The sequence below is a fragment of the Cervus elaphus genome, chromosome 18, assembly GCF_910594005.1.
Source record: "Cervus elaphus chromosome 18, mCerEla1.1, whole genome shotgun sequence".
Classification (NCBI taxonomy): Eukaryota; Metazoa; Chordata; class Mammalia; order Artiodactyla; family Cervidae; genus Cervus; species Cervus elaphus.
The window spans coordinates 73,847,802-73,860,772 of NC_057832.1; the positions used below are offsets into that span (position 1 = coordinate 73,847,802).

Below are 12,971 nucleotides of genomic sequence, written 5' to 3' on the forward strand. Positions count from 1 at the left end.
ATCGGTCAATAAGTCGTGTTTATTGAGCTGACAGTGTGTGTGCATGGGGGTGGGGGAGCTGCAGAGAAAGATGGATGAGAAAGGAAGAAAACCAACTGGGGTCAGATGCTAGGACTCATGTATAAAGAAGGGACTCTACACCTTTCCCTCCTATGCATGGCTGGGCTACTCGCTCCTCTCGTGCCACGCTGGGGGCCTGCTTTCTCCCCTTTCCCAAAGGCTCCACAAGGAAATGAGTGAGAGCCTCGCCAGCACTAGGAAACCCTTTCTTTATGTGGTGCTGACCTCTAGAGGCTTCCAATTAAAAAGCATCCCAAAGGACCAACTTCCTTATACGGCCTGTTTTTTACATCCTGCATGGTTGCCATATTTTCCTGGAAAACAAGGAGAAAATTTCTCTGCTCATTTAAATGCTGCCTAATGGGAAATGCCGACTTTATTCTTTGGCTGCCTAATTACAGTCTGCTCAGATTTTTAGGAACATCATTGCTTTTTGCTGCAGAAAAGGGAAAAAGGTAGGTTAGAAATCGGGAAAGTATTTCAAAGTTAGTGTCTGCCTACTACGAAACTAAAAGGAAAAGCAGAGGGCCAGCTCTTTTGGGACGTATTTCTGGAGTTTCCAAAGTATCAGGTGGCCAAACCCACTAAGGGAGCAGGAGTGTTTGCTCCTCACCCATCGCCCCTCACCCCGGGTCAGCAGGAGGGCGCAGTGGGGGGGGGGCACTATCTGCCAGCCCCTCCGGCATACGTGCCAGCCCACTGGCCCCAGTTCCGGTGCAGTGTACAAACACTGGGTTTTGTTTATTTTATTTCAACCCATTTACATCCACAATGAAAACTAGGGACATTGGGAGGTCCCACTTGGCCTGACTTTATTATGAACACGAGATCCATTTCTAAAGGAAAGAAGACTATTCTTTACATCTCTAAGCAAATCACCCCAAATTTCCCCATCTTGTTATAGGTTTTTATTCTGTTTTCAGTATTTATTTACTTGGCTGCCCCGGGTCTTAGTTGTGGCACACAGCATCTTCGATCCCCGTTGCTGCATACTGGTTCCTTACTTGTGGCATGTGGGATTTTTTTTTTTTTAGTTGTGGCAAGCGAATTCTTTGTTGTAGTATGTGGGATCTAGTTCCTTGACCAGGTATTGAACCCAGGACCCCTGCATTGGGAGCACGGAGCCTGAGTCACTCACTGGACTACCAGGGAAGTCCCCTTCCTGTATTCTTGATCACAAAAAGAAGGGACATGTAGGAAGGCAGGAGAAAGTATCTAGGGATGTCAGCACTGGAGCTAATACACATCTACTATTTTGGCTGGGCTCTTTCTTTTTTTGTCGTTTTATTAGTGCTTACTTTTTATAGTAGCTTTAGAATCACAGCAAATATGAGCCGAAGACAGATTTCCCATTGATCCCCAGTCCACACACATGCATCAGTTCCCCCATTTCAATATCCCCCACATAGTGATGCATTTGAAGCCTACACTGACATACCTTATCACCCAGAGTCCATCATTTACATCAGAGTTCACTTGGTGGTGTATATTCTATGGGTTTGGCCAGATTTATAATGATATGGATTCACCATTACAGTATCACAGAGTAGTTTCCCTACTAAAAGTCCTAAAAATCCCCTCTGCTCCAACTATTAATCCCTCTCTTTTGGACTCTTTATTTCTAAAAGGGATCTTAGAGAACACAGGTTCAAAATGGAGAAATAGTTTTGCCAGTGTTGGTCGTCCAGCCCTGGTTTCCTGAGAAAGCACTTTCCTTATAAACTTTGCTTCCCTCCTGCCCTGATCTCACTAGCCAAGACATGTCCCCACAACACTAGTGCCCGAAGGGAACTTGGAAATGAGCCCATACTCTTATCTTTACAGATGAGGAAAGAGAGATGGGGGTGGGGAGGTGACAAGCCTGTGATCACACAGCCAGTTGGGGAGGAGACCGGGTTAGAGCCTTGTCCTAGGACAACCAAGTAGAGAAAAAGTCTCTGCTAAGGGAACACTAGGCCCTGCACTTGGATAGAGTAGCAGGCTTGCATTTTTAAAAGTCTTATCTGTGAGGGACTTCCCTTGTGGTCCAGTGGCTAAAACTCCATGCTCCCAATGCAGAGAGTCCACGTTCGATCTCTGGTCAGGGAACTAGATCCCACGTGCATCAACTAAGATCCGATGCAGCCAAATAAATATTAAAAACCAAAAGGTCTATCTGTGAGAGTGCTCGACTAACAGTAACAAGGGAATTCTCTTGTAAGAAAGGCTTTGAAGACCACATCACGGCCACTAAGTGAGGTCTGCAAGCTTGCAGACTGCCCACCATTCAGTACAGTCTCTGACAACAGCCATGTTAAAACGAAGCAGCACAAGTTAAGTTACCTGAAACACACACATGAGCTTCTAGGCTGTGTCTATTTCAGGCAATCGCAAATCTAATTTAACAATCTATGGAGACCTATTCATTTGGGGAAAGAAACTTGCTCTTAAATAATGGGACTTATTACCAACTTCCAGATTTATTCTTTAAATGCCACTGTTTCTGAATAACACGTGGGAGGAAAGTAGTGGGAAATAGCGTCCTGTCATCACAGAATGACCACAGGTTTCTAATTGGGGCCATAATGGATTCCTGATTAGGACCCAAAAAAAAAAAAAAAATCTAAGGTTCGAAGGAAGAGTGGAAAACTACTAAACACCAGCTGCAGCATCAGAATAGATTAATGTTTCCAAATACATCAATTATTAACATCTGAATCGTATCAGTGGTTGTTGCAATCACGTCCTCACTTGCCCACTCCCACCCCAGCCAGGACCCAACAGCAGCAACCACAGAGCTGGCTGATGATCCCCAGTTCCCGTCCCCCTTCAGATCAAGTAAGGTGCCCTTTAGGACCAAACGTGGTGGAGACGGTAAACAAGAGGCACATGTCACCAGAGATCGGAAGGCTCTTTAATAGCAAGCGTATGGTAATTACATCGTTGGATGAGATCCTCACCCGCAGGGGAGTGAGGAAGGAGCAGGTGTAGACAGGGTTCAATTTGGGGTTTACACTGCTGAAGCATCTAACAAAGGGCAACAGTTTTTGGCAACCCATTTCACAGTTCTGTAATTTACAAGAGATTTCTTCGAAAAGAAATATAAAGGCAAAGAAAGCATACACACCCGGCATGAAACATTTCTCACCTAAAAAACAAAAGCCCCAAACCATTCCTTGCTTTTGCTTCTGATGCGGCTAGCTCAACGTTGCTCTCCTACACAAATGAAGACTGCTCACAGATGGTTTCAGGTTTTCCCTAGCACTGACGGTTTCCTCTCTCTAAAAAGCTGAGGAGATACAAAGCACTGCTCTGTATCTTATCTGCCTACTTATCAGAAGGTATTTAAAGTAAAAAATGAATCTGAAGAAACAAAAACAAAAGGAAAAAACAGGTAAAGGCAGTTTTTACAAAGAACAGACCGTCAGCTTTCTCCGTGGTACCGAACAACTTGAACGCACAGTTCTCAGCAAATTAAATGTTCATTTGTGTGTGGCCTGGCGCGGGCTTTTAACTACTTGTGCCTATTCAACCATACCGTGCCTTAAATGGACTTTCTACAAACATGAAATGCTCACGGGTCCTCTGTTTTTGTAATCCAAATGTGAGTACAGATATCAAAGACAACACCTTATTAACAACCTGCCCAATGAACATGAGCTTTAGCAATATATTTTACCACAGACACCACGTTGCCACGGATACCAGTGGCTATTGGCATTCTGGCAAGTCTGAGAATTAGTCTGCATAAAATCCAGAAGACTTCAGCCTTTCACCTCATACCTAGTATCACCAAGATAACTGATTGTGTCTCTATGGAAGAGGATTCATTTTTAATGCAAAACATTTGAGGCTTCTCTGGTACTCTGAAGACTAAACCATCAGGCAATGGCATCTCTTTGGAGTTAACACTCACTAGAAGGAAGCTGGATCTGGGATCCACTTGAGTTTCAGTTGTGCTCTTTCTACAATCCGGAAGCACGGTGGAGGAGGTGGGCTCTGCCCTCTGGCCAGCAGGGACATTTCTGATACCGACCCTTCTCTGCAGCTGACAGCGAGGTCAGTTTTGGTTCTCCTGCCTGCCAGGTGATCAGAGGCCCCTCTCAGATCTGACAGCACTTTGGAAATACAGGCATCTCAGGCTGGTGGTTTAATGAGGAACAGAACTCCACCAATTTGCAGGATATCCACTGTCTCCTTGGCTGGGGTGGGGGTGGATTTTTAAAGCCACAACGCCACCCCCCCCCCCCCCCCACTCAGGCCTTGCCTCTCAACAGGCAAGCAGTCCCTTTTCAGGGAAGCAGGACCCTGGTGAGATAGCCAGGAAAATAGTTCTCTTGTACTTTATAGAATAACTGCCTCTTGGCTTTATTTATTTAAAGAGTCAGACCCTAACTCTGTCATTCTATTGAACACCTCACTCATCTCCTCCTACCACAGGTTAAGTCCTGCCTATTCTTAGGTGTCTTCACTCAAACCATGGGAAATCAGGTCTGTTCATACCACAGCTTCCCCACCTATACATTTTAATATGCAAGATTTCTAAAATATAAATTCTGACAATGCTCTAGTATCACAGCTCCCCTGGGTACAAACACTTTGTGCTCTCATGAACCAGAAACGGTATTTAGAGATGTACTTATGCTGGGGAAAGGTTTCTGCTCCTATGTGGACACTGACTGTGACCGGAGAGAGGTTTCACCTGCAGACACTGGAAACCTTGATTCTGGCACCAGGACACAAGAACTCCTAAATGAGAGACTTTTCATGTTCTAGGCATGGGGGAAAAAGCACTATGTGCTGCTGGGAGCCTGGAAGACTTGGGTGGACACTGGGGTCTCCAGGGTGATGACAGGCATACTATGGGGTCTCACCTCCCTCCAGAATCTGTTCTTCAACTCCCCAAAGTCTCTTCAGTATGATTATCAGGCAGGGAAAGTAACGGTCTCACCATCAGAAAAGTGTTTCTGTGATTCACTCAAACCTGGGATCCAGGTTTTGTAATGTTATCACAGGCATGACTTCACAGTTAGGCCACAGTGATCAATAAGCAATCAACCATCCCCCTATTCACACACCCACCCACACTCACACACATGACTGTGCATACACACTCAGTCACTTCCTATTACTTCTTTCTCTCTCCCTGGATGACATGGCAACAAAGTACTCATCTTTCACTCTCTCCCAGCTATTCCTCATGTGAATTCCCCTTCTCAGTTAAGTTAAACTTATTCTACTGCCAAAGCCTCAGTCTGTCAGGGCACCAGGAAAACCCTTGCCTTCCACAGCAAAGCACGCCAACTGGAATAAGTGTGTTTTCCACATTCCTGGGGGCCCTCCTTCACCTTCTCACCCAAGGAAAAGAATCTCATCAGCCCCTTAGCATCGGGGCTAAGGGGCTGTGAACACTCACAGACCAACACAAACAAGATTCATAAGGTATTTCCTTTGCATTTCTTGAAGAGTTTCCTTGACTGTAGCTCTTTATACACACACACAATAAGACAGTGAAGGAAGGGCAGTGGTTCAAGCAGGAAGGCAAACATCGTCTGCTTTAGGTGAGTGAAGTGACTGGCCCAAGGTCACTGGCAGAGTCAGGACTAAAGCCAGGCCTCTCTCCTGACTCCTGGGTCTCCGCTCCTCCCGTGGAGCCACAGTGCCTCTCCAGTCAGTGTGATTGTGTGTTTGTGAGAGTCTAGCCAGGGAACCACTTTCATAATGAGAACCACAGGCTGCCTGCGTCCCTGACCAGCCAGGTGAGGCTCCACAGTGAGCAAGCTCTAGTGCCAAACAGAGAATCCACAGCGCTGGTGGGTGTGTGTATGTGTGCACGTGTGTCAGCGTGCACTGGAGCGGATATGCACAATCAGAGAAAACGAAGCTTTAGAGGAAACAATCCGATTCGCAAAGTTCTTTGGGGTTTTGCCACAAAAATAAGAAACACACAGCGAAGTTCCCCCCAACCCCTGGGGGCAGAACAAAGACCAGATTTCTCCCCGGCATGGAATGGCTGAGTTTATCTCAGCTCAATTTTTATAAACAGAGAACATTCGCATAATAATACCAAAATGCATCTGGTCAAAGCCTAAACACTTTTTTCATAAAATACATTTTATATTAATGTCCATTCCATTTTCGAACATATGTAAATTTAGATTTTTAAGCCTCGAACTACAAAATTTCCAATTTACCTCTGAATGGAGCAAGCTAGTCAAGCGTCTTCATTTTGGTGGCAGAAGTCATCCTTTCGGCCTACTGTGTGAAAATGGAGCTTATGGATCTGGGAGCTTACGGACCTGGGAGCTTATGGATCTGGGAGGTGCAATTCCAATCACCTATGCTCAGGTACACAGCCAATCAGAACACGGGCATGAGAGCAAGGCATGGAGTCTGCTTACCCCACTGGATGAAACCTCAAGGTTTGTTAACAGGCTACTCTGAAGGAAATTCATTTCACTTCAAGTTAACCTTTAATATGTCTTTCCAAGAAAAAAAAAAAATCAAGACAAAACGTGGGCACTGAAGCACGGATGGAAACCGCGAAATTATTTTACCCGATGACTTAAAACTGCAGGACACCATTTTAACCACGAGCAGCTGCGCTCCTCACAGCACCAATCAATTAAACAGAAAATGTTGAGATAATCAAGTTTACACCGACATGCCTGGAAGATATACAAGACTCCCATAAGCTCTGTGGCCTCTACCGCTGCTTTCTTAATCTAAAACTTTGACAACCCAACAGGCACATGTGTGCATGTTAACAACAGTTCCACCCCAGATGTTACGATTTGTCAAGTGTTGTAAAAGAGGCAGTCCACATCTTTTATTAAAACCAGAGATGCAGAAGGGTCTAAGAAAAATGAATGTTTTAAATAATTCCGTGTTAGCATTGCAAAGAATTTCCCCACTCAGTGTTTGTGGCCAAAAGGTGACAGCAGTGTTTCCAGTTATTATAATAGTTGTTTCTGTGAGTTGTCTGACTATTTTGATCATTAAAACTTCCCCACTGAACCAAGCTAACCCATGATTTAGAAAGTCCCACCTTCATATCACTTTATTACTTCATTGCAGTTGAGTTCTTCAAAGCACTTGATTACAATTTTTAAATAAATTATAGAGTGGGATCCTTTTCTTGACTTTTTTGAAAGAATAAGAGATGAATTAAGGAAGTAAAGGATTCCATCATATTTAAAAAAAATTTTTTTATCCTGCTTTATTTTCTTTTTAAATTTATCTATGGCTTCAAAGTTTAAGTGGCACTTGGATTCGGGATGTTTTCATAATTTAGTAAGTTGCCATCTTGTTATAAGGAGAGAAGGTAAATGTTTCATTTCATATGGGGGTGGCTTATAAACATTTTCAAGAAATCAATAATTTATGTCACCCCATTTATATTCTCCACTTTAAATGTGGCTTTGGAATCAGCATGTTTTAAAATAATTGAACATGCAAGTAATGTTTCTACCTAACCATGAACCAGTTGCTCTATATCCAGGTAACTCAGTACTGGCAGAACACTTAAACAAAGGCTTCTTTGCCTCTCTTACCCTCTTAATCCAAAATTAAGTAATTCTCCTTTTCTGCCCGTGTATTTGCACTTGGGCAGTTTTAATGACTAGATATTAAAACTCATGCTTTATAAGCAAAACCTTCCACTTACACACACTTAAAAGGTACATTAAAAGTACAGACCGCATTTCTTCTCTGCCATGCTTTCCCTCAATAACGTCACCTGTGATGACTCAATGCATATCCTTAATACATTCAGAGTTCTCGACATTCGAGTCAGCAAATGTTAGTTCTCCAACATAAACTCAAGATAGAACAGTCAGCCACAGAATGGACTCTAAATTCAAACTGGCAAAGGCTACCGAGACAACTCCATAGAGACCCACTGAAACGGGAGTAAAATTCAGGTCACTTCTGAGCAAAGCTCATCCCAGATATTGTGTGGTCATTAAAAAGGTATTTCATATTAATTTGGGTGCTGGGAGTCAGACGTCCTGTTTCGAAGTGCTAATGCAAAATGCTAACCCAGGAGCTCACGACCCCACCCCAGGTACACGGGGCTCACGCTCCTTCTCAGGCGGGAGCCCCTGGAAGTCTACTGCTGGCTGACCCCCATCTGGGGGTGGTCCGCTTCTGGCTCCTCCTCTTCCACGTCTGCACTGTACTCTTCAAAAGCGTCATCATCTGCATCCGGAAGCCCCAGTAACTACAGGGGAGAGAAGAGAAGCAGCTGTGAGTGCCACGTGGCCAAAAGGCATGAAGACAACCAGAGGCGGCTGATATGGATTCAGCAGCACTGATGACAAGGGAGGCAAGGAGGCACAATGGAGAAAAGACACTCTCTTCAATAAGTCGTGCTGAGAAAACTGGACGGCTCCATGTAGAAGAATGAAATTAGAATATTCTCTCACGTCATATACAAAAATAAACTCAAAATGAAGTAAGGATCTAAATGTAAGACCAGAAACCATAAAACTCCTACAAGGAAACATAAGCATAACACTCTTTAACATAAATTGTAGCAATTTTTTTTTTGGATCTATCTCCTAAGGTAAAATAAATAAAAGGAAAAATAAACAAATGGGACCTAATGGAACTTAAAAGCTTTTGCACAGCAAAGGAAACCACTGACAATACAAAAAGACAACCTACTGAATAGGAGAAATATTTGCAAATGATATGACTATTAAAAAGCAGAGACATTACTTTGCCAACAAAGGTCTGTCTAGTCAAGGCTATGGTTTTTCCAGTGGTCATGTATGGATGTGAGAGTTGGACTGTGAAGAAAGCTGAGTGCTGAAGAATTGATGCTTTTGAACTGTGGTGTTGGAGAAGACTCTTGAGAGTCCCTTGGACTGCAAGGAGATCCAACCAGTCCATCCTAAAGGAGATCAGTCCTGGGTGTTCATTGGAAGGACTGATGCTGAAGCTGAAACTCCAATACTTTGGCCACCTCATGCGAAGAGTTGACTCACTGGAAGAGACCCTGATGCTGGGAGGGATTGGGGGCAGGAGGAGAAGGGGACGACAGAGGATGAGATGGCTGGATGGCATCACCGACTTGATGGACATGAGTTTAGGCAAACTCCGGGAGTTGGTGATGGACAGGAAGGCCTGGTGTGCTGCAATTCATGGGGTCGCAGAGTCAGACACGACTGAGTGACTGAACTGAACTGAAATGAACTACACTGTTGATGGGAATGTAAATTGGTGCAGCCACTATGAAAAACAGGATGGAGGTTCCTCAAAAAGCTAAAAACAGAACTACCATATGACCCAGCAATTCCACTTCTGGGTATGTATCTGAAGAAAACAAAAATACTAACTCAAAAAGACACATGTACCCCAATGTACACAGCAGCATTATTCACAATAGCCAAGATGCGGAAGTAACCTAAATGTCCACCAACAGATGACTGGATAAAGAAGACGCAAGGCACACATACACACACACAAACACACACATACACTGGAGTTATTACTCAGCCATGAAAAAGAATGAAATTCTGCCACTTGCAACAACATGGATAAACCTAGAGAGTATTATGCTTAGTGCAATAAGTCAGATAGAGAAAGACAAATACTCTGTTATCACTTATATGTGGAATCTAAAAAATCATAAGAATGCATATAACAAAACAGAAAAAGACTCAGAGAGAGAGAACAAACTTGTGGTGACCAGTGGGGAGAGGAAAGGAGAAAGGGGCAAAACAGGAGTAGGGGATTCAGAGATACAAACAGCTATGTATAAAGTAAATAAGCATGTCAATGTATGACAAAAACCACTACAATAATGTAAAGTAATTAGCCTCCAACTAATAAAAATAAATGAAAAAAAAAGTTAATTAGGAGAAAAAAAGTAAATAAGCAACAAGAATATATTATATAGCATGGGGGATTATAGCTATTGTTATGTAATAACTTAAATGGAATATAACTATAAAAATATTGACTCATTACACTATGTTGCATACCTGAAACTAACAAAATGTTGTAAATAAACTATACTTCAATAAAAAAAATTCAACAGCACTTAACAGGACTCAGTACAGCAGCTATGGATATCTCATGGACGTCAACTATCTTTATAATTATTTTCATAAACTTATTTGATGGAAATGTCAATTGCTCAATGGATTGGTGCTCACACAGCCAGTAGGTTTTATCAGAGTCTAGAGAGTCTCTACTTTTAAGTATCACCCACATATAATATTTATGCACACACAGATATCTGGGCTGTCAGCAGCAGTACAATGAACAGTGCTGACTATCCCATCAAGATGTTAATATCTATTCCCCTCTATATTTTCTCCTATAAAAATGCATGCTGCTATTATTCATATGTAAAAACACAGAAACTACTAAAACATTCAACAAAATGGTTAAAATAAACTATGGTGCATCCATAAAATGGAATCTTATATATTCACTTAAAGTAATATTTTGAATAATCTAATGATATAAGAAAATGTACTGGACTTCCCTGGTGGTCCAGTGATTAAGAATCCACCTGCCAATGCAGGGGACACTGGTTCAGTCCCTTGTCTGGGAAGACCCCACATGCCTCAGGGCAAATAAGTCCACAGGTCACACCTACTGTGCCTGTGCTCTAGAGCCCAGGTCCCACAAAAGAAGCCGCCACAATAAGAAGCCCACACACCGAAACTAGAGAAAGCCCATGCACAGCAATGAAGATCCAGCCCAGCCAAAAATAAATAAAAATAATTAAAAAAAAATGTTCTCATGTATAAAAAGATGATGAAAATTACATTTTCATTATGATACAATTTTTTTTTAACTATACACAAATGCAAAGAAAAAAAGACTTCAATGAAATAAGCCCAAATTTTAAGAGTAGTTTTTTAGGCAATGTGATTATGGATAATTTTTTTCTTTTTGATCTTTCTGTATTTTCCAAATGCTCTATAATTATCATCAAGGAAATTCAGAATAAATACACAGTAAACATTTTCTTAATGCACTGGCTGGTCCTGGGTTAGAAACTGTGAGTGCCCCTTGCTGGGTCAGTTCAATATGGATGAATGCTCTGGTGCCGGCAGGAAGCCACGACTGTGGGCATCTTGGCCTTGTCTGTGATCCAGGGCTGCCAACGCTCAGCTCCTTGATGAAACTTTCTCACATGTGGCCCCTTGGTTAATCATTTTTAGGCAAGGATCAACCATTTTCAGGCCACTTCACTGAATGGCCGTATGATCCAAAGACTAAATGCATTAGGACAAAGCAAGATGGACTGTTCCATTGACTCTGCACTGCCTCCCAGCACCCTGCCATCCTCCCCCTTGCCATTCCCTCTCAAAGACTTCCAGGAGGAAAGGGTAAGCAGAGTCCTGACCAAAATAACACCTTTACCCTGAAGTTCTCAGACCACAACTCTTTACAGGTCTCAGAGAGCTCTCTGAACACACTTGGGACAAAAATCATCTGCCGGGCATCATGGATCATATGATGCATGGGGTCTGCCAAGGCACCGCGGCCAACTGCAGACATGAGCTCAAAAGGCTGCAGCTGTCTCAGAGACACTGCTGGCTGTGGAGACGGGCAGGGAGGGTACATCTTGCCTCCACAGTGTGTGCTGGGGAGAAGGGAGAAGCCCCTTTCTCATACCACTGCCTCCCTTCTGTATCTTACTGGATGGAAAAAAAGGTGAAGTTGGACTCCAAGCAGGGAAAAAAGATGGTTGGTTACAACGAACATAGTTGACTAATATTTTGGTGTTCAGTTTTAACAGCTGCTGGATGACACAGCAAGGTGAAAATATCCCATGAACGGTACCACTGAAGTAGCTGATAAAACATAAACATTGCTGCTCTGACCAAGAACCTCAGAGTCACTGAAATGCTAAAAGACGACTCATGAATTCAGTAAGAAATGTAACTTCTCATTGTACTGAAGGGATGCCCCTTAAAAGAGGAATGGTCACTGGATTCCTTTTCAGTTAACAAATCCGACTGGCTGCCTGGAGCCTTGGGTTCAGGACGATTCTGAGGCTCAGTGGGGAAGATCCTGTTCAGTTAGCAATGGCTGTCACAGGTACAGAAAGTGCAGCTGAGGCATGCATCTATATATTGGCCATCTTGTCCTAAAGTGACATGTCATTGATTATCCTTTGTCATTATACTTTTACATAATTCACATGGACCCAAACTGTAGGTACCCCTTACCCACCCTCTTCTCAGCTTAGGTTTTGCCTTGTAGAAGGGGTTCCAGCAAGTCAAGCGTGAAACCCTTCCCCTCTCCTCTGCCCAGCTCCCCACCTTATCTTCTGTGTGAATCCAAAGCACATAGGTCTAGGTCCAGAGCATCAGCCACACTGGGAGGCCCTTCTCTTTGGCAGGAAATATTCAGATGCTAATTTGAGAGCTCAACATCCCTATCCTTGGGCTTCCAAGGAGTGCTAGTGGTAAAAGAATCTGACTGCCAATGCAGGAGACATGAGAGACATGGGTTTGATCCCTGGGTAGGGAAGATCCCTTGGAGGAAGGCATAGCAACCCATTCCAGTATTCTTGCCCAGAGAATCCCATGGACAGAGGAGCCTGGTGGGCTACAGTCCATAGGGTTGCAAAGTGTCAGACACACATGAACCAACTTAGCACGCATGCATGTACCCCCATCGTTAGAGAGAGAGAGAGAGAGAGAGAGAGAAAAGAAGTAGCTCTCAATGGCTGTCAGGACATTTCAGGTACCTTAGTAAAGGGTCTGCAGATTCATTGAGAGGTTCTGTGGAAAAGGCACTGGACCTGGCAGCTGGAAGCCAGGGTTCTGGTTGGGGGACCCCACCTTTGCTGAGCCTCAGCGTCCTTCTCTGCGAAGGACAGCCGCTCTACTCCAGAGAAACTACGGAGATTAAATGAGAAAGTGAACATGGCCATGGTCTGTAAACCATACAGCCTTGTA

At 43.4% G+C, this 12,971-nt stretch overlaps 1 protein-coding gene across 1 annotated transcript in view; it reads right to left on the reverse strand.

Moving 5' to 3' along the window:
* Nucleotides 1-2,931: 2,931 nt before the first annotated feature.
* The window catches only part of MTURN (maturin, neural progenitor differentiation regulator homolog), a 32,439-nt gene continuing 22,399 nt past the window's right edge, over nt 2,932-12,971 (reverse strand). Inside the window, exon 3 of the mRNA XM_043872392.1 lies at nt 2,932-8,260. Coding sequence (XP_043728327.1) covers nt 8,150-8,260 — 111 coding nt within the window. The 3' untranslated portion in view covers nt 2,932-8,149. The remainder of the gene's footprint in view (nt 8,261-12,971) is intronic.